Source organism: Solanum lycopersicum, chromosome 1 (assembly GCF_036512215.1).
Source record: "Solanum lycopersicum chromosome 1, SLM_r2.1".
In the NCBI taxonomy this organism is placed as follows: domain Eukaryota; kingdom Viridiplantae; phylum Streptophyta; class Magnoliopsida; order Solanales; family Solanaceae; genus Solanum; species Solanum lycopersicum.
Window position 1 is genome coordinate 80906443 of NC_090800.1, and position 24784 is coordinate 80931226.

Genomic DNA, 24784 nt, shown 5'->3' on the forward strand with positions numbered 1-24784 from the left:
TTCTTTATATTATATTTAGGAAAAGTTCGACACTCTATATAAATATAATATAATGACATCAACTCTATGACATTAATATTAATAAAAAAAATAAAAATTTATTGTCACTAAATATCTCTTTTGTTGTAATGTTTATATGCTCATATGATTGATATTTCTCTAAATATCTCTTTTGTTATGGTGCTTATATGCTGATATAATTGAGATTTCTTTATTCTTAATTAACAGTCTTTTATCTTCTTCACGAACCTATTTAGAAAAAAATGAGATTAATCGAATTAGTAAAATTTACTAAGAATAATTTTTAAGAAAAAATCTCTTACATTTGAAAATAGATTCAAACTAGTCCCTTACATATACTCCTAAAGATTTTTGATGCTTCATATTTTATCAAAAATAAAAACATTTGATTTTTGTCAAATACAAAAATAATCCCCTCAAATTCGAGAAATCATAATCCAGATAACTGTACCAAACACAAAATGAAATTTTAAAAAAATAGGAAAGGTTGCACCACAAAAAAAGTGCACTAATCTCTAGAAAATAAATTTTTTAAAAAAATACTAGTAGTCCCTAGAAACTACAAAAACTACATTTTTATTAATAGGAAGAAGACAAATATTAATTTTTAATAAATTTAAACTATCAAAATTGTTCAATTTTATATATAAGGTACTAATATGAATAAAGTAATAATTATATTAATTTATGGCAACTTAGATATCATCAGCTTTGGAAACAGAAAAAGAAAAAAAAAAGAAATTTTAGCTAGTAGAGTACAACTTGATGGTTAGCTTTTTGAATTTTAATTCATTCCTCCTTTTAATATCATCATTACACTCCTTTATATAGTCTCCTTTCAATAAGTAGACCGTGGAAAAAGTGGAAACAAATGCATAATTTTCATATTTTACTATCACCTCACCCCTCCCCAATTCACCTTGAGTTAATATAAATAGTCGTTTGTCGAAATAATATTGATATATACATATATATTTGATATTAAATAATATATATTTAGTTTGCAATGACTGATAAAATACGTAATTTAGCGGGAAAAAGAAAAAAAAAGGATGCTTATGGAGTATAGTGGAATTTAACGAATTGATGTAACTTTAGATCGAGGCAAAGGGTAGTTGTTTATTTAATCGAGGCATTCAAAGTCCAAAAGGGAGAAAGAAAAGTTACATTGGGTTGTGATAGTCATTGCAAATTAGTTATTGATTACAATTGATAAAATATTTAATTGATGAAGATACGAAGAAGGGTCCCAAAATACAATCACTTTTTTATTGATTTTTATTTTTATAAAAGATAATGCCCAATATGCCTTGATTAAAGTTGGATTAAGTTGTTAAAGATTTTTTTTTTATATTTAATTCCATTTACTAGTCAAAGATTTAATTTGACTAATTATTATAAGACAATTAAGCTGACAAAACTTTCACATTCAAGTTAAACTTTATGTTTGTAATCAGACAAGAAACAGTTAAGATTACCAAGTATTTTCACATTGTTTTACAAGTATTGAACTTAGCTTCCTGGTTTTTGTAAGAATGAAGTAAAGCTAATTAAAGTGAATACTTAAAAAGGAAAAAAAAGATAAATATATCCCCGAACTATCATAAATGGAATGCAAATATTCTTCGTCATACTTTTGGGACATTAATATCCTTTTCGTCCAAAAACTTGAGAATATATGCCCTTTACTCTAATGGAAGACTAAATAGGGACACGTGACACAATCTTATCCGTCTATAAATGTCGGACGGTGGATAAAATTACAACACGTGTATATGTGTCTGTCAGTATAAAGGGTATATATACTCTAGTTTTCCAAAAGCAGGAACAACTTTGTTTCAAAAGTATGACGGAGGGTATTTGCATACTGTTTACGATAGTTCAGGGGTATAGTTATCCTTTTTTCCTTATTGAAATTGTCATCCAACTATAAACTATAATTTTTTTTTTAATTAAATATCAATAAAATCATTCAAGTTACATTATTGTCTTTAAATTATGAAGGATAATAAATAAATGTTTCTTTGATTCGTAACACTTACTTCCTTTCTGTTCCATTATTGTTATACTTGTAGTTGATGAAATGTTTTTGATTTTAAGAAAAGAAGTTTGAATACAAAAGGACAGGTGAAGCAAGTTCCAAGTGCATGTGACTGAGGGTGGTGGAGAGTCAAAAGGAGCCAAAATTGGGCTCTATCTACTTCTACATTACCATCATTAAACCCACACCTTTTTTCTTTCTCTTGGAGTCTTGTTAATCATTATGAGAGGAAGAAGAAGATTGTGGACTTGTGGTGTTTATCCAATTACTAGGTGTGGACAATTCAAATGGTCCCTTAATTGAACAGTATCAACTTATTAGCTGTTGCTGCTATCACTATTAAACTCTTCCATTTACGTGGTAATAATTTTATTTTATACTTTAGTGGCGTTATTTGAATGTTGACCCAAGAAAAAGGCCAATGATGAACCCTCGTGAAAAAATTGTTAGGCAAACAATTTAGCTATGGGAAAAGAAACTCATTTTAAGATTTCGAAGAAATTTGTGAACATATTTTGATAGTTTATTATAACTGCTTGTGTTTTTGGCCTGCACCATGTTAGGTTTCAAGGACCAGGATGCCTAATTCTATTGGAACAGTTTTCAAAATAATTATTTCACATGTACAGTATTCCAGTACCCTTTGATTTCATATATTTGGCTTCCCTAAAAGATGGTGAATTCAGGCACTCAAAATATTCAGCTGCCTCTGGAAGAAACTAAAAGGCTCAGCAGAGAAGCTTAATAATTACCAAAATTGTGAATAAATGACCACACAAGTCCTTGTGAACTTTAGAGAAAACATAACTACAAAAAAATGAATTAGCCTGTCTGTCACAACTCTTGATAATTTACTAGAGGTGCGAGTGCCGAGCAAACAATCAGCACCTAATGCACATTGACTTGGCCTAACCAAGATTTCTAGTTCTAAGCAGTACTCTAAAAATATACAAATGTGAAACTGGTTATAAACTGCTAACGTTTATTGAAACTTACAGATAATTTAGGCATGCAATACTAGGCTATCTTCTGTACAATGATCCAAGATTTCCAAAATGCTAACTTTAGGCTCTGATAATAAGTTTAAGATATGATATCACAGCACGAGCCTCCCTTCTTACTGTTTACGAAAGCTTGGGGTGTGGCTTCTTGACCCATGGTCACATTTGCACTTCTAAAGCCTAAAAAAAATCAGAGAGCACCAAATTTAATCCACAAGTATGCCAGCTATCCAATAGAATCTTCTTGGGTGGCTTCATCATCTTCATCCATTACATCCTCATTCACTTTTTCACCGTCAACTGTCTCTGTATCAGATGCAACTTCGGTATTCATTATGTTATCCTCATCATCAGAGCAACTTTCTGTAGCGGAATCAGAAGCGTCTCCCTCATTTCCTCCTTGATCACAGTCACTACCAACTGCATGACTGAATTGCTCCTTCAAATCAGGGGCAACAATTCCAATCATTTCACTTAGTGCTTTACGATCTTGATCCCATCTAGAAGAAATTTTGGAAGTAGATGTAGCGCATTGACTTTCACCCACTTGAGCACCTGAATCTTGTAAAGTTGCAGGACATGGATCATTCTCTTTACTCTTAGGAGTATCGTTCTCACCATGGACAGAAGGAGCCGTACTGCACGCCCAACTCCCAGCAACCTCTGAAGCCAAAAGATCAGCTGTCCTAATGGTTCCTTCAGCTTCAGTATCTTCTATCACATTATCACCCTCAGCGACATTATTTGCTTGGGAAGGAGGCATACTCTCATCACAAATCGCATGGTTCTGCACCTGAGCTTCTTTCCCAAGAGTTCCATCATCCAGCTGCATTGTGTTCTCAGCAAAAACACAGTATTTGTTTAAATCTAAATTCCTTTCACTATTGATTCCCAAGCTCTCGGTCTCTTGCACCTGTTCTGTTCCAACAAGGTCTCCCTCCATATTGGCTGCTATACCAACAGTATCACTATCAGGGATTAGCTCAGTTCCCACACCATCTCCCTCAAGGGGTGCTGTCCCAACACCATCAACTTCAGAACCAAATCCACCCTTCACACATTGAGCTCCGGCAAATTCTACCTCCTGTGTGTCTTGTCCCCCTTCACTTCTGTTATTGCAATCATGCTTCTCTGTAGCACTTGCTTCATCACTAGATAAATCAAATAATTCCCTAACACGCCTCTGGTTGGAAGTACTGCACCCAGCCCTAGTTACATTGTGGATTTCATCTTCTACTTCTTTCTCTCTTAATAGGGATCCATTCACATTCACATTGTATGGATTAAGGTCAATATCCACAGAGGTATTCTCATAATTCTCCTCATCTTTTAATGTCCTCTGCATTGCCTTCAATTGCTCCTGCTGCTTTGCAAACAAAACTGAGATCTCCTCGGTAGTAGAATAGAAAGCCCGAAGTTGTGTTTCCCTGCATTGCAACACATAATATGAACCACCATTATAAGAGGCAAGCCGAGATAGGGAAATGCCAGAAGATATAAGGCAGTAAGTAAACACTAGCATCTCTGAAAACATATAAAGAGGATAATAAAGCTCAGCACATTACTGTGTAAATCATCGGTGTCAATAATTCCATTGGGTTATTGACTTATTTTTAACTAAAAACATGATCTCCTTCTAAGATACTCAAGATTTTAAAAGAATTGTTTTGTACACAAATAGTAATGATAAAAATAAGATATCCATTAAACACATGTCAACAGACTAGGCTGACATATGGTTATCTCAAAAATCAATTGAGGTTTGTCAAATTATGAGGAAAAAGCATCACATAAAAATCCACCAAACTCGGACAACCTCTACTTTTAGTATTTATACTGCTTTATAGGAGGGAAAAGATGGATTGTGTCAGATACAGAAGCAATAAATTTTCAAAACATTTCTTCAATCCAGTAAATCTAATTATATTAGTACCAGTCATACATATCTACTTCTTACCGTAGCATTATTCTTTCTCTAGCACCTTTCAGTCTGCGCCTCTCAAAATCAAGATCCCGCATAGCAGCACTTATCTCTAGTTCAAGAGCAGAAACCTTGGCCCACGCCTCTTCTCGAGCTGCCTGCTACCGACAGCAAAAGAGTTGAAAGAGAGAACAAAAGAAAAGATCAGAATTTATATTTGACATTTTTTCCAGCACAAATTATTTTTAAACATGTGCTAATTTTAAAACGAATACAGATCCACTTCTAGTCAAGCACAAGTAAGCATTGGCTTCTTCCAATTATCAAACATAATAAAAATTTCATACTTTATCTATTTTTTTCCTTCCACATCCATGGGGCTCAATCAGTAGTTAATGCCAGAAATTCATGTGGGTCATCCTACCTTTTCACTCTCAAGCTCTTTGCTCAACATGTTCCTCTCATGCTCAAGTTCCTCTATTTTCTATAACAAAAAAATTAGAAATGCAAGATGTCAGCTTCTCAACCAAGGAACTGAATAGGGAAGCAATTGATATCTTGACAGCAGATACTTACCTTTTTCCTACATGCAGAAGATAATTGTTCCTCACAAAGTTGAGCTTCAAGCTGACGAACTTTGTTGTCAGAAACAACCAATTTCTGCCTGGCGTCTTCCTGTTACAAGCTAATGAATTCGAGCTGGAACGGCTTGCAGTAAGTAATAGGTAGGTTAAGCAATATTACCAACTTAGATCTCAAGGATTCCATCAGTGAACATCTTTCCTTCTCATCTTCCTGCCATTATGAGTTGAATTAGAAAGAGGCATGACACGCTTTACTATATTCGTGAATAGAACAGGTTATTTTCTACCTGAAGCTTATTAATAATTTCTTGCTGCTCTTTTTCCCGTTTGATAGCAGATTCTGAGAGCCTTCTTATTTCCTCCTGGGCTTCGGCCTGCACTCTCTGTGTAGAGGTTTTCAAATCCAAAGCAGCCTTTTCACGTTCGTTTTTCCTCTGTTCACGCTCCTCATCTAGCAAAGTTTTCAGGTCTGAAATTGACAATTTCTGGCTGAAAAGGCAGACATCACTTCAAATTTTTAACTCACTTCTCCTAAAACTTATCACAAGCTTCTTCAAAAGAATGTGTGTTTCCAAAGAATAAAAATCAGTATTAAAATATATGACACAGAGACTAGTATAAGCCAGGCGAGGACTAGGAGATAAATATAATAAACTGAAACTTTTGAGCTTATCTAATTAAGAACAAGCTAGAGGAAACGAAACAAGATAAATGCAATAAAGCATACTGTCATTCATGTTTCGTCTTAACTGTTCCCTATATAATCAATGTCATCAGCCATTACCTGTGTATTATTTCATTGGCCTCAATACATGATTGCTCAGATGCACTAAGTCTTTCATTAAGGTCTTCCAGCGCATGTTTCTGCTCTGTAGATACTCTACTTGTGTCAACTAACTCCTTTCCCTTGGTTTCCAATAACTGCTGTACTTCTTTGAGTTGTTCAAGGTATGATTGAGAAACTGACTCCTTCAATTCTTTCATTTCCTGCAAGACAAAGGAAAGCTCACTGAGACAGGTGAACTGATGGTATTTACACACCCTTAATGTCAGGAGTGATCCTGGTTTTTCATCTTATGATGCTATTGGAATTAGCAACAAAACTTGAGGAAGCTTTTCAGTTTTAAGTTAGCAACAAAACTTAAGGAAGCTTTTCAGTTTTAAGTGTTAACACAGTTGATGGTATTGAATCAACTAGCATTGGTATAACACTTGCTCTTCTACCCATCTGTCTCAACACTTTTAATAGTACCAGTAATTACGTTCAGAATTAAGCAATTTCCAGCGGTTATTTATTCTGAAATCATAAAAGTAAACATACCTTCTCATGATGGTCCACAACAGCACGATTTTCACTTCGCAAGGAATCAATAGTCGCAACATGACTTTCAAGTTGCTTCCTCAGTTCCTACAAGGATAACAGAACTGAAATCATAGGAAGGTTGAATAGGAATGAAACCAAGTGACTTAACTGACTGTGCATGAAACTGATTTTATTTTATTTTGATAAATGGGAATGGCGAACTACCGTATTTGACCGCTGCATGCCACGGAAGTCATCCAGAGAAATGGGACCTTCAGAAGTGCCAATTCCTATACCCTTGAGTCTTTTGCTTTCTGAACCAAATTCCTCTAAATCAGAAAGGACACAAGCATATTAGTAAAGTTAGCTTTACCCAGCTTATTAGTAAGACATCAAACATCTCATTTAACTTTACAACTGCCAGATATAAAGACAACAATAATCATTAGGTAAGGGTATAAACACATTAATACTTATATTTAAAATATAAAAATAAAAAAAATCCAATACGATGATAACTAAATATTCTGCCCAAGAAAAAGTTGAGGAAGAGTTGCATCAGAAATCGGCAAAGACTAAACATATCAAAAAAGAAAACTGTGTCCTCTACAATGCTTCAACTGTAGTACCAAAATTCTTCAGGAAGTATTCATTGATCAGGCTGCCTAACATTTTGTGTAAATACATGGCCAGATTATGAATCAGAATCCAAAATTTAAACCTAGTCTGAACCAGCAAAAATGGGTATCCTACTGTGTATCAGAGTACATAAAGTTTTTTTTCCCTTCTCAGCTAGATCAATACTCATAGAGTCCAAAGCAGTGTTGTCAAAGGCAAAAACAAAGAGATGAAACACGCCAAGTATCCTAGGGCTTTGATCTCAAAGCAAACTTGAAGCACATACTTCAGACTTGATATATATACAGAGATGTTATTATGGATTTCTAATTTGGTTTACTGATTAGTTTTCTTATACTATATTTCAAATTTCATACTTCTAATCACAAAGCATAATCATCCATAAATTTCTTCACCAATTAATACATCTGTTTATCAGAGTTATTTATCGTCTACCGTTGTCCTTTATCGATAGGGAGCTCATGTGTGCATTGGTACATATAGTAGCGTTTGATGCCTGCACAGCAGCATTGCCTAAGTGAGCAGAAGCCTAGCTTACGCCTATACTTACTTCAGGGCTTAAAGCACCACAAGTGTGACTTTTAACAAAATTCTCGAAGGACCATCCAAGAAAAATTCATGAAGATAAAGTAATGAACCAGTAAGCAGTCTAACTGAACAAATTCACTAAAACCTGCAAATCATACTACTTATAGTCTACAGAATACAGATTTAGATAAAATGTTCCAGAATGAAGATACTGATGAAGGCACAGTCAATGAGAAAAATTACCTGCTTTTCTCTTCAAAACAGCATCATCAGCTGAAGAAGCAGATATGAGGACTTCTCGGAACACAAAGGCAAATGCAAGTTCTGCAAATATTGCAAGGAAATTAGAAGTATTTACAAAGTTCAGTCATATTTATGTAAAACATATCATGCCGTGAGAGACAGACAAGACTTCAGCTACCCATCATGGAAGCGGAGAAATTTCTGTTATTCAAAGGTTAAATTATGTTTAATTTTATACAAAATAAAGAAAGTTGAGTTCTAGTTTAAATACATAACAAGAGATCCTATTTTTCTTTTCAGTTCAGCAGTGGTAGGGATGAGAAGTATGATGCTAAATCCTGGTAGAGAATTTCAACCTGAACATAAAATGTCAGCAAGGAGAAGGGAGAGGGAAGGAGTTAAAAAAATACAAGATATATCTAAAGCAAACACTGTAGTAGGATCATCCCAACCGTTGGTGGGGGAGGGGCCAAATTTTCGGCCAAAGAAGCACTTGGACATACTCCCCACAAAATCTTATTTATCTCATGGACAGTTAACAGACGACATTTAATGCGCCCATATACCATCGCAAACTCAGATTTAATACAACCCACACTTGTCACTCACCGACAAAATAGACATTTGAAGGGCCAGAAATATTTACCTAGAGAATAGAGAAAAAATAAGGATTTTGACAGTACCATCTTTTGCTAGAAAATGTACATGTATGAAGAAGCATCCAGAGAAGTTTCAAAAATAGATACTCTACCATGTTGTGGAGCAAATGCAATAGAGATAATATCACCATGACGAAGTCTGGCTTCTGGGCTACTTTTGTTCAACTTTTCCCAATTCAGGTACGTCCCATTTGTACTGCAGAAGAACCAAAATAGATTAGTTAACTCGTGTCAAGTTGCAACATAAAAAAAAAGGTCGACGAAAGATCGTCAACCTTGAATCTTTCAGAAAGACTGCAGTGCAACAGTTGGTCGGATGCTCTACGTCTTCGCTGACAACCTTTTTCCTGTAGATCTTGCAATGATGTGCACTAACAGCTGGAGACAAAATCTGGAAACGGGTATTATCTACCATCCGACCAATGCAGTGTTCTTCAGTTGTAAGAAGCATGTTTATCCCCTATTTAATGAAGATCAGAATATAAAACTACAAGGAATGGTTCAATAATGTAAAGAATTATATGCTGCATGCAAATTCCATACTTAAAAGTGACAAACTGTTCTCTCTCTTTTTTTTCTTTAGTAACTTTTACTTTATCGACTGCAATCAGAATTAAGGATGGCATGACACAACAGGAGCATGCACAAACAGAGAGTATATCCTCATATATTCAATCTACGACTTGTGGTGGTAAGGATAACCCATTGGTGAAATCTCTAATCCAAATTGAATTTTACAACTCCATTATATCTTCTAATAGATCTTCCGATACCTATATCATCTGTGATAGTTTCAAATCCTTGTCTCATGGAGGCTTGAAAGACTCATCCAAAACTCCTTTTTTAGGACAGATCATTTCTTTGGTTGGAAGAAGATCAGTCAAACATTGTAACTTGAAAAAAAATGAATGCTAATTTTTGATACCTACATACTATTGGCAGTCTGAAAAAAGTATCATAAACATCAAATTTAGATATCTGTGTCCTGTCAAAGTAAACAAACATGTAACTTATGTTCGTAAAATGAAATCAAAAATAAGGATTTACATCAAATTCAACACCGTCTAACACGATTTATCAAATAAATACTTTGGTTACCAAAAGATTGAAAAAGTTCAAACCATACAATTCCTGTTCTGCCGGAAGATCTACCAATTCTTAGATTCTAGTTAGTAAAAGATATCTTGAACTAGGAAAGAGACCCTCCAAGATAAAAAGGATATCAGTTCTACTACTTAATAAAGACACCTCCATAGCTAACAAATTCAATAAGAGGTCGGAATACAGCTTTTTGGTCCACCCTAGAATTACCAAAACTCATTTTTCCTACTTCATAAACTCCGTCTGTGTGAGCTTCAACTAATAAGTCTTAAACTTGAATAGAAAATATGGATCTTGGTAATTTAAAAGGTAGAACGAAATTGATCACTCAACTAGCCAATAATGTGTGGTTCTCTAACACTAAAAAAATTCAATATTTATACTGATTACAGAGGTTCGAATCAAATAAAGGTACTAAACGCCCCTAGTAGAGAGAAACATAGTGCATTGTGGAGGTATTGAAGAAAAATATAGACCTGAAGACGCTTCCGGGCCTTATCGGAGATAGCAGTTAACACTCCCCAAACATCAGGATCAGAATACTGCAAAGGCTGAGACGCAATTTTCGAAGCCACCGATAGTATAAAATCTTCAGGGCTTTGCGGATTTCTCTGCAACGTCGAATTATCAATGCCATTGTCCTCGTTAATTTTGCAGTTATTATTGCCATTGCAGTTGCTAGGGGGGAGTGAAGAACTTGAGCCGGAGCGAACTGGAGACTGGTCTTTACTAGGGTTTGAGTTCAGTTTCGCTGCCAATGGCGTTGTGGGATTATCGTCTTCGTTCGCCATTACAGCCTGTAGGTTGTGAAAAAGGCGGGGATTTTGAGAACCCTAATTGAACCGGGTTTTGTTGTTGTCTAGCTTCCCGGAGAAGCTGACTGAATTTATTTGTTTTATCGTTTTGGCCCACAAACTTTGCCCTAATGCTAAATTCGTTCGGGTCAGATTATATATATGAAAAAAATCTAAAAACCGGCCAGGCTGGTTTGTTCTTCCCTTCCGCGTGTAAAATTATGGAGAAACTAGTTTATCCTGATTAAAAGTTGTTTTTGGTCATACATATCGAAAGAATCACGAGAAGAGACGATTATATATTTTAAATATACGTAAATCACATCAAATATTTGTAAAATATGTCTATTAGTATTTTTTTGGTGTGATTTGTTTGGATTTGAGATTTCAAATACATAGAAATTCACATAAATATAAAATAAATAACACTTAATTAGACCCCGCGTATTTTGACATACATGTATTTGATAGTATGTCTGGACATTCGTAGAAAATTCTTTTAGTTTAATAACTTAAGTATTATTCCCTTTGTCATATTGTATTTTCTTAAAAGTAAATTTGACTAATTTTTAAAGTAAAATTATATTACATTTAGTATGACATATAAATAAAAAAAATTAGATATAAAACAAAGTTGAGGGGTTCGTCATCGCATTCATATAAATCCATTTGTTGTTTTTGCAACAATCAAACAAGAAGAACATCTTCTTGGAGCAATCAAATCCCCATTATTTTGCGGAGACTGAATCTCCTACAAATCTAGGAGCAGAAGGAATTTTTATATTATGAGTGGCGCTAGCCCCATCTCTAAGAAAACTATGCACAGAGCAACCATCACCGATCTTGTGTGGTAGCAATTCCAATTAAAATATTTTTTATCTACGTTAAGATAAAAATGACTAGCTGTTAGATTTTCATAAATATTTCAGGTAATACGAGTAGATGATGGTATTAACTTTATTAAGATAATAATTTTTTGTGATTTTTTATTAATATTCGATGTTATAATCTAATTAAATTTGAATTTGCATTAAAATGTCTATTAGAGAGAAATGCTACACCATACCTAAGGAGGCTCAAATTTGAAACCTCTCCATTAAAAATGAACCTTATCGATAATTAAGAACAGTTACAAAAGCATCTACTTGTGTTAATTCCACTTGAAAGGTCAAATTTAAGATACAAATTAAGATGCCATACTTATGGCCTAAGTTCAGATAAAGGAAAAAAAAAACTTTTAGTTGTTCACATATTGGGGGTCAAATCATGCAACACAATAAAAAAAATTATTTGTGCTTTGACCGTTCAGTAGAAAAATGGTAATATCAAAGGATAAAAAACTAGCTAGATTATGTTTTTCTATAGGACATTATTAAGTTCGTATAAGATAAATATTGAATCTTAATTTGTTGATGAATTTGGTTTTATCGAACAGGTTCAAATTTTAGGTTCGAACACAAAAACTAAGTGATCAAGTTGGATTGATTAGTGATGGAAACAATCCATAGGAGCTGAGTGCTTTCGGCTAAATAAGCATAAAACTTGGGGAAGCAATATTAAATTTTATCAAACTCAGTGATAGAGTCAAATTATTAATTAATAAATTGAATTAACATTTAGATTAAATCATATGATTTAAATTACATCTAGGCTAGTTTGTTAAGCTGACAAGATGATCCCAACTCATGTTCTTCAAGTTCAAAAATTTCTAAAATTACTTGAACACTAAAATACACTCAAAATTTTAATTCATATCAATACAAACGGTTCTTCATAAGACACACCAAAAAAGGAAGAAATACATAGAATCTTCGTTTAGTTTTCAAGTCACATATTCCCACAATTTTGATGAGTTTGACTTCACGTTCATGGTAAAATACAACGTAATTTATCAATTGAAGAACAAAACAAAGCTCTAAATTTGACAATCATGAAGAGAAGAAAAAGATAATTATATCATCTTCTTCTTCTTTTTTTTTAGAATTTTCATTCATACACGAACTAAAAAAAAAATATATGGCGAAATTGCCAAAAAAATAAATATTTTGTTATTGAAAAGGTCGGGGAAGATTGAAAGGAGTTCCTACCTTGTATTATAGGTAGGAAATTTCGACCAAACCTTTAGTTTCACATGATAAAAACATGGATGTCGCGGTTGTTTCATCTGAGGTGATTGATTGCCGGCCACTGCACCCTGTAGTACGGGGTAGTGGACGGTAAAGGTATAGCTTGCTTATGAACAACTTCAACAGACATTTCTCTTATCCGTCCTCAAGGATCTCTTTATGCACGTGCATGCATGCACTGCTGCAATACTTGTAATTATATCTGTGAAAGGGAACCTTACCAGCCAATGACCCGTTACAGCAACAACAGAGAATATCAGTACCCGAGCCACCTGGAGCAGAAACTAAGTCGGTTCCTTGGGCTTTAAGGGCTGCTGCAGCAGCTAATCTTCTCTCAGCTGCAGCTGCTCTTTTTTCCCTTTCAGCATCAAGAGCCCTTTTTGATTCCTCCTGATTGGCAAACAGAAAACATATCAGACACCACAAAAAAGAAAAGAAGCGAACATTGAGCAGCACAGCACTTCTAAAGAAATTCCAATTCAAGCAGTGATAGGTACAAGTGCACAAAAAAGATACAGCAGTAAATATGTTATGTTGACCTCTTTTGATAATTTTGCTGAAAGACTAGATTGTGATTTTCCTTTAAGAGCTGAAGCAGCAACGCTTCCTCTCTCTGAGTTAGATGGAGCAGTCTGGACTTGAGCAGCCTCAGCCTGCAAAAATGATGTCACAACGTTGAGAGAGAGAGAGAGAGAGAGAGATAACAGGAGGAATGAGGATGAACAAATTAGCCCATGTTGTTGGTGTTTGAGAGGCAAATGAACTTCTAAGTTGCTTAACAATACTCCTCTTTTTCTCATCAGAGGGAGAGAAAAACAAGCTAACTGCAAACTTGATGACTGATTGAATGTGAAGTGTCTGAAAAACAAAAAGAGCAATTCTACAACCTTCGTTTCAACTCATGCCATGTAATCCGGGCTCAAGCAAGAGATGAACCAACAAATATTTTGGCAAGGCCTAAGACAGGATATGGGAAAAAGTTTGCGATCATAAAATGATCAGAAAACAAATTAATATGCACCTGAGCCTTTTTCTGCCTTGCTTTACGCAACTTTTTCAACTCTTTGGCCCTAGCTTTCTTCTTGGCGTTTTTCTCTGCCTGGTGAGAGAAATACAACTGTACATATCAGATAGCTACATAATGCAGCATAAAACACATTTTCACTGGTCGGATTAATTTAAGAACATATTTAATGGCTGAAAATGAGAAATAACACATGCCAAAAGTAAATTAACTCATTTTGTATATCTTGTCCAGTACCTTATGATGTGATAGCTACCAGACAGAACTAGACAGAAACTTCCATCAGTTTATCCTGGATCATGGACAAAATATATTCTCCTAGGAAGGAATTTAATGTAATTCCACATTCACACTGTTCATATTTCTGAAGTACAAGCATACTACAAGAAGAAGATTTACACTACAACAGTGACAATGGAAGGAAAATATTCAGAACATCAGGTACACTTAAACTCATCTGCATTTGTGATATGCCTGATATGATGAAACCCTAAACATCTTCTTACTACTTAACATATACAAAGAACGGAAGGTGATCAATACTATAGAGCATTCAAACAACATGCATTAATCCACTTGACAGTATATGCCTAATGACACTGTTTTACACTTCCTAAATGAGGGAACTTAAAATCTCCATGGTCATATTGAAAGAGTAATAATCAACTGAACTTTCTAAATTCAAATCCCTCATTCCCTAGCTCAGAGATTGCATCTCCCACATCTAACTCAGTGATTGGAAAGCATTAGTTTGAGTGTCTGCATAAACACCAAAGTTAAAAACAACAATGTCTAGATCAATTTTCTATATGATCCCATATCCCAAGTATAGGATCCTTCTCAAAAATTACATCATACATCCAAAATATAGGAACCTCGGCAGAAAATTATACCATCAAATATGACACCCCCTAAAATAATCAAGAAGTTACCTGTTTAGCAGCTTGTGTTTCCTCCATTTCTTTAGTCAATGCGCTAGGCACCTTAGCAGCATTCCAATCCCACTTGTCAAGGTTTGATGCCATGAAGCGCCTAAATGCGTTTCTCACTTCTTTTTCAGTTGCAACCATATATGGTGTTCTCCCTCGCTCGTCTTTGAGGCAAGGATCTATTCCTTGTTCTAGAAGTTCAAAAACCTTTTCAGAAGCACCACACTTTGCTGCTTCATGTAAAGGAGTGGATGTACCAACAGTGTTATTATCACTATCACTATCACTATCACTTGAAATGATCGCATTAGGAGATGGCATAACACTAGAAGATGCTTTTGGGACTTCCTTAGTCTCCAAACTTTCCTTCAAAACCTCCATGGACTCATTACACTTGCTGCTCAAATCACTTGCACTTAATAGTGACACCTCTTCACAAGCAGGTGCAACTTCCTCGTTTACTTCAAAGGATACTTGCGTCAATAAGCCATATATTCGTCGAGCTTCCTTGTAGGTAGGTCTTCTAACAGTCAAAGGAATATTTCTTATAACATTAAGCTGACAAACAAAATATGGTTGATCTCCATCAAAAAACAGTTGCCTGTTGTTAGAAGGAGCATGGATGAAGATACAGGACGAATCAGCAAAGTAAGGCTTCCATGCTAAGAACAGATCTTGAATTTCCTGGTTACAAACAGCAAAAATTAGAAACATGCTTCATAGTGCCTCTGCTCCCTTGCAATATGACAGCCAAACAATCCTCTCCCTTATTTTTCCTTTTTCAAATCAGATAGAGACACTTCAAATAGTAAGATAAAAAAGGCAGGAGCAATCCAGTCTCATAAAAGTCCCCATTTAAAAGGAATCCATTTATAAGACAATGTGTCAGAAATGGGAATTGAAGTATCAGACTATCAGTCAATAAAATATGAAGGAACTCCCAATAAACTCATCAGTAACATGAAATAAATCTAAAATAAGAAGTTCAAAAAAGAAACAACTAAATAGAAAGCAGAAGCCATAGCACTGATATTGCACCAACTTTAAGGCCCGATTGGACTGATATATTAAAGCATCTACCTCCTGATTGGACTGGTTTGTTGAAGTGTCTAACAAGTGTTTATCAAAAAGCACCCCATCGCCACCAACATGGGGAAAAAATGAGCGGAGGAAAATAAGGAATTTTTTTCATGATGAGCATGCAAACAAATGCAAGAAATTATGTTGGTCCACCTACTTGAATAGGATGCTCTTGTAATTAAGAAATATACTTAATTTGACAAGCCACACTGAATAGGATACCGATGCAACATAATCTATCTTATATGAAACTTCAATCCCTTTACCTTTTTAAGAGCAAGTTCATTATACCGACGAATTGATGCTCCAGCAGAGTGCGCCATTTTGCCACTTGCATCTTTTGATGATTGTTTCTTACCAGCCTTGGCCCGTATAACATATCTAAAAGAAACGTAAAATAATCTAAATTAGCCACACTCTCTGCTGGGATTTTTAGTTTATGGGTTATGGAATATGATGTTTTCTGTTTACAGGTTTCTAGACAAGCTGTTTATACATATTAGGTAAATTTCTTACAACACATACAGGATTTGAATCAAAGTTACTGGGTAATGCCGAACGCGTAGCGAAAAGTGTGACTCCGACCCTGTGTCTCTCAGAGATGCTGGAATAGAAGCTATGACTTCTCCATTAAAGAAGCATGGTAAGTGCCAGATAAAAATCAATATCGAACATGAACTTTTGCCGAGAATATAAGCAGTATCTGACAGTGGCCACTGTCAAGGAAACACGGAAAAAGGAAAAAACCGAAATAGCCTAACTCTTGAAGCCAAGTTAGGGGTAAGGGGGTGATAACAACTGTACTGAAATATGAAACAAGACATGTTCTGAATGCAAGCCAAGAGAAAGGAAACTAGTTTCAGGGATCGCCAAATCTTACATCTCAGAAGTCTGAAGGAAAGCAGAGAGGACTTTTAAAATAGGACCCTCCCTGTAAGAGAGAGAGATCTTGCTACATGATACAAAGTGAAACTATATAGAGAGCCAAATGACGAACCAACTTAGTCTGTTCCTGGCAATAGAATTTTGTAGGAATCTTTTCAATATAAAACTCAAAAGTTCAACAAGATGCGCAAAAGATTTATTAATAAATGATACTAAGTACATGCGGGAAGGGGGAAATAGACGTGACCCATGCCCTTCAAAGAAAAATAAGGAAGGCTCTATCGACACTTTGATACTTCAATATAAGGAATAGGGTAAGGATAAACCAATATAACCCTCATATCCCATTCAGTGACATTCATTCTCATTGTGGATTGATGTTAAAAGTTATGGTTTGTAATTTGGCTTCCTACCTGTCAATTGAGCAATTTGTCAAAGCTCGTATTTGGCACATGGTTACACAAATCAACATGTTTTATCTATTTATTCTTTTTGTGTTCCAAGAGATGTTTCATTACATGCAATATTTTGATCATTTCTTTACCCTCAGAATCTGGACGATACACACCTTTTATAAAACAGTCAAAAGAATTAGGTGCCGATAACTGCAGAGACCTTTATTTCTGCACGGAGCATGAATTTTTCTAGACTCTAACTTGATGCACTGATATGAAGGGATCAAACGTTTAAATATAAATTACACAAGAAAAGGATTAAAAGTCCAAAATTTCTGTGATCTACTATTTGTAGTAAGTTATCAACATATTCTCACAAGATAAAAGAAAAACTTGATCAACGCAGCAGAAATAAAGTTCATTGCAATATCCAGTACAAAGTATTCTTTGATTTAGTTGTTTTGGGACGAAGTTAATAGCATAAAAGAAGCATGCATATTTTCTTGCAACAAAGACTAACCTGTGGAATGTCTTATGTGCCACAGCTTTGGTACCATCAAAAACACAGCCTGCAAAATGCCCACCTCTTGCAAGCAACACAATCCTCAAACGGGTATTATCCCTTGGTTCATGGATCAGATATTTCAACTTCTTAGTGAATTCATTTTCTGTCAAACAAATCCTATTCCTGATATCATCTGCAGCAAGCGCCTTCTTGTTCTCAAACAAAATGCTCTCTGACTCATTCAGGAGTAAACCCTTCCATAGTGAAAGGATCTCCCCATTATGCAATTTTAAAAATATTTTGTTCTTGATATCTCCAACTATTCTTCGCTGCAAATCATTGGACTGACCAGATTCTTTCTCATCTTCGTCATCTGATCCAGAAATACTTGATAAATCATAATCCTTACATAGGGAATCAGATGTCATCTCATCAAAGTCTTCTTCCTTAATAGTGTCTCTCCCAGAAATGCTTAGCTTTATCTGATATCAGTACTGACGAGATATTACTATAACTACTATATGAACAGCCAGTATAATGCGATCAGCACCTTCAGGAACAAAAATAATAGAAAACTGGAAAAGATATTTTCATTTTGGGGGGCAGGATGAAGAGGAGGGGCTGCAGGTTGAAAACTTAAGAGGCAGAGTAACCAAGTGATAATTTTCAGAAACACAACCTACTTTGAATTGCTTCTATAAGGAAGGTCTAAAAGAAGAATCTAAAGATGTTTACTAGAGATGATTTCAGATAGCAATGTCCTGCCACCTTCAAAATATTATATTAGATTAAGTATTATTAAGACAAAATATTCTTTTGCTGAACACATTTGAGACCAATTCACGTAACCGCAACTCCTAAACTCTACTAGTGATATGTTATCAGCCTATTTTAGCTTATTTTACAAGCAAAGAGCAACAAGTATTGGGATATTATCTAAAAGTTGCTAGTTCCAAAGGGCTAACCTTACCTATATGAATACTCGTTTAACTGAAGTACTAGACAAAAATATCTAAAGAAAATGATTTTGCTTTCTGTCTTGTGAATACATCTCCAAATTTCTTTCTTTAGATACCACTAACTGATGTTAGTGGTTATCAGAAAAGAAGAAAATAAATAAATTTGAACATAAAAGGAAAAACAAGTACCGTTGACTACTAGCAATAAGTTGAGCTTAACCCAACAAAAGAAAAGATCTTTTGAGTCCGATTATAAAGATCAAAACCATAATTTTCACAAGTTATCAGCCTGATGGACGGCAAGGTGCTATTCGTAGCAATTGCCAACTTCAAGAACTATAGTAACTTTTTATTTTATCTTTCACTTACAAAATCCTCGCCCTTAATAGTGTGTCCTAAGAAGGACAGATTAAAAATCAACCAATTATGCCTCAATCCCAAATCAGTTGGAATCAGCTATTGAATCCTCTATTATCCATTATGTTCTGTGCAGGTCAAGCTCGTAAATTTTATGGAATAACATAATCAGGGAAAAAAGAGAGGGGAGAAGAATAGTACATTTAGTCGATGAATATCGGATTTGAAGTGAGAACGCTGGTCATGGAGAGACTCAAACTCGGCCTTACAAGTATTGCAAGACCACCTTTGTTTGGGGTTATTCCTACTACTCAAACTCTCCGTATTCTCCACTTCCTTTTTGGATTCGTCATCAATGTCTACGTCGTCTAGGGTTTTGACTGAGAGACTTTCGAGTGGTTCGACTATGGAGAGTGGCGAAGCTGACGGAGATTGGAGAAGGCGGCAGGAATCAAAGAAGTTCGCTGGTAATTCGAAGATCGAACGGTGCTTTTTTTCGTCGATTTGTTGCTTCAATTGATGGCGGCGGTTGTATGTATTGGTGGCGGCGGTAGAAGTAGAAGCCTCCATCTCCATCTTGTCAACGGTGATTAATCCTACGATTCTAATCGAACAAACACTAATAATAGTTCGCAGTTTGAAAATAGGGGAAATAGCCCTTTTTATAAAGAGGGTATACTGGGTCTAAATAACAAAATTTAAGGGCAAATCAGGTTCTTTTTTCTTTATTTTATACGAGATATTGTTGTTGTTGTTATTTAATATTTTAATGTCATTACGACACTTATCTCATGTTTTGTAAAAAATTTAAAAGATGTTTTAGATAATTATATTTTGATTGGATTAAAGAAATATTAAAAGTATAAATTAAAGATAATATGTTTGTGTGAATATTTAACAGAAAAAAATCCAAAGGTCCAAAAAAATTGAGGTGTATTAATTTGTATTGGTTTAAAAATTTATAAGTTCAATACAAATGATTTGGTTTAATATTCGAAAAATTTGAACCAATCCAAAAATATCTAAGGTTGAAAACCTCAAGTTTTATTAGTTTGGTTTAGTTTAATTTGTCATTTGAAATCTTGAACCAATCCACTTTTATACATCCTTATGCCCTACTTATGGTTAGTTTTAAGAGTTTTTAAAACTTATAGATATAAATCACATTTCTTCATAAACTGAAACATATTTTTCAAATACTATAGGCAACCCACATGGTGAAATTTCATCGAGATTTTCACTCACATAATATTTATCAAAATATTTAAAAACCAAACACAAGCTTAACTCTTTGATCAAAACTTCGCAATTTCAAACACCATTTGGATAACTTGGTATAATATGCTTAGGAGCGTACATGATTCAGATTGTCAAATATCAGACGAAACTATTTGTGTCTAATTTTTAAATTTATAAATCAAATCAAATCAATAAAATTGAATTTTTCAATCTCAAGTTTTTTCGGGATTTTGAATTTGTCCTATAAAATATTTATACAAATATATACTTGAAATATTTCTTTAGTCTTAACAAAATACAACTATCCAGGGTACCTTTTAAAGAAAATAATTAATGACACGACAGAATTCAAAAAATAATAATATTGAAATCGCATAAAACAAATACTACAAATTAACAAGTCATAATGAAGATGATCACAATTTTAAAGTATTAAATCATGCTGAAATAAGTTTAACAAGTATTAGTTACAAGATTAAATATTGAAGAAAATTAAAATTATATTATATATTTTAATTGTCTAAACCAATGTGAAATCAAATGATAAATATTCAATATTATTGTCACTTTTAGTGTTAAATTGAATTTCTTTTTGAGTTAGCATTAATTTAATTTTATTCAAAATTTTAATATTCAAACTTCGAATAATATATTAAAAGATAAAATTTATAAAAAAATATATATAAGAAATATTAAAAATTATATAAAATGTAATTTTAAAATTATATATATAATGATGAGTTCATTTAGACTATTAAAATCAATCCAATCAAAATATAGTCAAATTTTTTTAGCACTAAATCAAATTAAATCAACTACTAATCAAATTTCTTTTCTGATTTGATTTAATTTACAATTTGATTTGATTTTATCAATTCATATATTTACTTATTTTTTAATTTTAAATTTTTCAAACTGAAAATTATAGCACCGACACTAACGATTGTTGAACCATTTTAATTGAGTCTGCATTTATTAGATAAAAATAAAATATTATTAAAAATTACTAGTCACTTATTAAATTGAATTTTCTCATATTTATGTTTTTGGTGATAGTATTACTGTAGTGATCATACGATTTTGGTGAACAAAGTCACGAGTACGTGACCATTCATGTAAATTTACTTCAAATTAAGTAGCGGGCAAAATAAAAATTAGAAAAAAAATACTAATTGCTACTTGCTTAGCTAACATAGCTATAATTTGAATTAATTATGGTTCACAACAATTTTAGTTATTAATTATGTCATTTTTCTCCTCTCTGGCCTCTCGCCTCTTTAATGTGTATACAAATAAACATTATAAATATACATATAGAAGTATATGACACATATACAAATACAATTAATCTCTCTCCATTTTATGTCATTTCTTGCTCGCCTCTCTCCTCCTTCTTCTATTCTCGCACGTCTATATCCTCCATTTCCTCAACTCGCTCGCCAGATATACAAATACGGATGTATACAAGTTACACATATAGTACATACAATAATCTTACAGATAAAATATACAATTCATCTCTGTCCACTCTTTACACTCTCTCGCTCGCCTCTCTCCTCCCTCTTCTAATTTCGCTCACCTCTCAATCTCGCTCGTTAGATATACAAATAAATATGCACATCAGTTAAATAAATACAATTATAAATACAATTATTTGAGAGATATACATATACAATTCACTTCTCTCCACTCTTTATTCTCTCGCGCTCGCCTCTCCTCCCTCTCGCAATCTCCTTGACCTCTCTCCTCCCGCCACATGCAGCTACGAAATTGTAATCAGTAAACCATAAATACAAAACATAATTAAATTACTTTTTAGTGACCGTAAGTGAAAATATCAAACAAAAAATAGTCCATTTATGTATTTGTTGGTACAAATAGTGAAATGATCATTTATTTCCACTTGCGCGAAATAAACATGTCGGTAGAAAATCACTTACACAAATCTTAAATACAAAATAAAAATTTCTTATTCAATATTTACTTATTACTTTTAATTTGTTATAAAATCAAGCTCATAAAAATATAATTATAAAGAGGTGAAGACAAGAGAAGTAGATAGAAGAAGAGAAATTTTATTCTTATTCAACTGTATGTAAGTCTCATTTGTATGTTATACTATAGTGAATGAACAATCATATTTATAGAGCGAGAAAACACTCCAAAAGTCACCATATTAAGTATCATAATAAATAATTACATTCTTACCCAAAATGGTTCATGAATCTAGTGATATTTCAAGATAATTTTGATTTATATAATTTAACTGAAAATCAAAATATGACAAAGTAAGAATTAAGAGAGGAGATAAATTAATACTGTGATACTGTTTAGCCACTTTCTCTTCCATCCACAGAATGGAATCAGAAGGGCTTTGCACATTAGAAAAGAGAGGCAATATCTTCCTCCTAATTTTAACCGGCACCGGTGACCACCGTTTACATCCCAACCTTATCGACTCCATCTCTGCCGCTCTCCGCCGCGTCAGATCCGACTCTACTTCCTCTTCCTCCGCTCTGATTACCACAGCCCAAGGCAAATACTTCTCCAATGGTTACGATCTTAAGTGGGCCTTAGTGGACAACGCCCGCCAAAAACTCATGTCCAGAAAACTCCGATGTCTCGTTTCCGACCTAATAACCCTACCTATGCCAACAATCGCCGCCGTCACCGGTCACGCTTCCGCTGCCGGCTTCGTTTTCGCGCTTTGCCATGACTACATCTTGATGCGCAAAGATCGAGGGTTTCTCTACATGAGCGAGCTGGATATTGGGTTTCCGATACCGACTTGGTTTTCGGCTTTAGTGAAGTGCAGAATGGGATCGCCAGCGGTCCGGCGTGAGGTGGTGATGAAGGCTGCTAAAGTAACGGCTGAGATGGGAGTCGAAATGGGTTTTGTGGATTCGGCTCATAGTGGAGCGGAAGAAACTGTGGAGGCAGCAATTAAGTTGAGTGAAGAATTGGTGAGCAGAAATTGGGATGGAAAAACGTACGCTGCATGTAGAAAAACACTGTTTGTGGAGCTACTGAATTCGCTTGGTTCTGATGAGACTGTGGGAGATTATGGGGACGAGGATGCAAACAAAACACTAGCCAAGCTGTAAGTAGTATCTCATGGATTATATTATACGAACTTTTAAAAAATATTATCGCAGAGCGTTCGATTCTTCGAAAACGGCTCCACAACGAAGGAATAGAAATGCTGGTTTCCTTCGATCAATTTGCTTGTGTCTCTTTCCGTCTTAGTAATATTTGTGCGCTTTTACTTGTATTAGTATGGTATCACTGAATTATGAGTATTATTTATATAATATAAAATGTACTAAAATGTTTATCCTTTTATCTAATGTCAATTATTATCTAATGTAGTACGGTTGGAACACGTTCATGTGTGGAGTGTTAAAATTGATGGCCGAAATAGGTTATAATAAGAGAAATGAAATTATAACAATAGGATCGAAATGATGACATAAATTTATTGGGTAACTATATAAGAAGAATTGGAATTATGGTATCATCTAATTGGAAAATGAAAATTATATATATACAAGGTAGGATCGAAATAATAACATAATTCTATACAGATTAAATTTAAGCAATTACTAAAAAATGAAACAAATTATTTTTTCATATCTCAATTATATAGTAATGTATATCTTTGCAGTAACTTCTCATATTTGAATTACTTAATTTCATTAGTTTTTGTAATGACACATCGAAGGATTATTGCTATCATTCCAATCCTAGGAATGTCGTACACATATTATGTCAAATTTAAAGGTGGAGAAATCCACTCAATCTTGTCTAATTAATCCAACTTGTGGGTACTTTTACGTGTAGGATAGGAATTAGGATTGTGACTTATTTATTAAGTTAATCAATGAATTAAATTGACAATGACACATCAATCTATTGGATTAAATAACGATTAAATTAAGAAAAATAATCTAATCTTTTCAAACATTTCTTTTATATTCACAATTTCTCCTTATAATTAAAAGTAATTATATATTATCATACTAACTAATAATTTCATATAAAATTTGAAATTAGATATATCTAGATACATATTTTGTTATTAGATACGTTGAAATAGAGAGAAAGAGGTGAGCAAGATCTGTCTATATATTCCAAATAAATGTGAATCACAGTAAATACATATATTTGATACTAAATGTATGTATTCGGGGTAAGAAATATAGTAGCGAGATTTATCTGCGTATTTTAATTACATGTAAGTCCACATACTATTTTGTTTTTAAAACATATTACACATAATTTTGATTCTTTTTTTTTATATATACATGTATCTAGATGAACAAGATCCATCTAACTTTGACTTAATGCATTAAAGAAAAATATGTATTTGGATGCATTAGATACATATATTCAAAGTAAAATTTAATAAAATTTTGTAATTTTGCAAACTATAGTATTTCAAAGTAATTAG

General features: G+C 33.9%; 3 protein-coding genes across 4 annotated transcripts; 1 reads left to right on the forward strand and 2 right to left on the reverse strand.

Moving 5' to 3' along the window:
- Positions 1–2845: 2845 nt before the first annotated feature.
- Positions 2846–11104, reverse strand: LOC101256431 (uncharacterized). Of its 2 annotated transcripts, none has more exons than XM_010327515.4 (13): positions 10518–11104; positions 9216–9400; positions 9033–9136; positions 8282–8362; positions 7097–7200; positions 6890–6976; positions 6353–6555; positions 5856–6057; positions 5729–5779; positions 5561–5659; positions 5409–5468; positions 5021–5142; positions 2846–4490 (listed from the first exon to the last, which is right to left on the reverse strand). In XM_010327515.4, exons 1-13 carry the CDS (start codon positions 10830–10832, stop codon positions 3290–3292), a joined length of 2814 nt encoding a protein of 937 aa, XP_010325817.1. In that variant the 5' UTR covers positions 10833–11104; the 3' UTR covers positions 2846–3289. The 2 variants fall into 2 exon arrangements, with proteins under 2 accessions (XP_010325817.1, XP_004231167.1); XM_004231119.5 differs by having other exon boundaries at positions 5021–5145.
- A 1651-nt stretch (positions 11105–12755) lies between these two features.
- On the reverse strand, positions 12756–19801 carry LOC101256416 (uncharacterized). The gene is made up of 7 exons (XM_004229778.5): positions 19297–19801; positions 17795–18261; positions 16261–16375; positions 14918–15598; positions 13983–14060; positions 13501–13614; positions 12756–13351 (listed from the first exon to the last, which is right to left on the reverse strand). Exons 1-7 carry the CDS (start codon positions 19669–19671, stop codon positions 13097–13099), a joined length of 2085 nt encoding a protein of 694 aa, XP_004229826.1. The 5' UTR covers positions 19672–19801; the 3' UTR covers positions 12756–13096.
- A 2025-nt stretch (positions 19802–21826) lies between these two features.
- LOC101256710 (enoyl-CoA delta isomerase 1, peroxisomal) lies at positions 21827–23674 on the forward strand. Its single transcript, XM_004229779.5, has one exon. It carries the CDS (start codon positions 22692–22694, stop codon positions 23436–23438), a length of 747 nt encoding a protein of 248 aa, XP_004229827.1. The 5' UTR covers positions 21827–22691; the 3' UTR covers positions 23439–23674.
- Positions 23675–24784: the final 1110 nt, after the last annotated feature.

Excerpts from the sequence above, each read along its gene's own strand:
- LOC101256416 (XM_004229778.5), bottom strand. The coding sequence starts at position 19,671 with ATGGAGATGGAGGCTTCTACTTCTACCGCCGCCACCAATACATACAAC. Across the intron at positions 15,599-16,260 it reads ATGAACTTGCTCTTAAAAAG|GAAATTCAAGATCTGTTCTT; the intron begins GTAAAGGGATTG and ends GTTTGTAACCAG. Across the intron at positions 13,352-13,500 it reads CAGCAAAATTATCAAAAGAG|GAGGAATCAAAAAGGGCTCT; the intron begins GTCAACATAACA and ends TTTGCCAATCAG.
- LOC101256431 (XM_004231119.5), bottom strand. The coding sequence starts at position 10,832 with ATGGCGAACGAAGACGATAATCCCACAACGCCATTGGCAGCGAAACTG. Across the intron at positions 7,201-8,281 it reads TGTTTTGAAGAGAAAAGCAG|AGGAATTTGGTTCAGAAAGC; the intron begins GTAATTTTTCTC and ends TTTCTGATTTAG. Across the intron at positions 5,780-5,855 it reads AAATTATTAATAAGCTTCAG|GAAGATGAGAAGGAAAGATG; the intron begins GTAGAAAATAAC and ends TCATAATGGCAG.
- LOC101256710 (XM_004229779.5), top strand. The coding sequence starts at position 22,692 with ATGGAATCAGAAGGGCTTTGCACATTAGAAAAGAGAGGCAATATCTTC.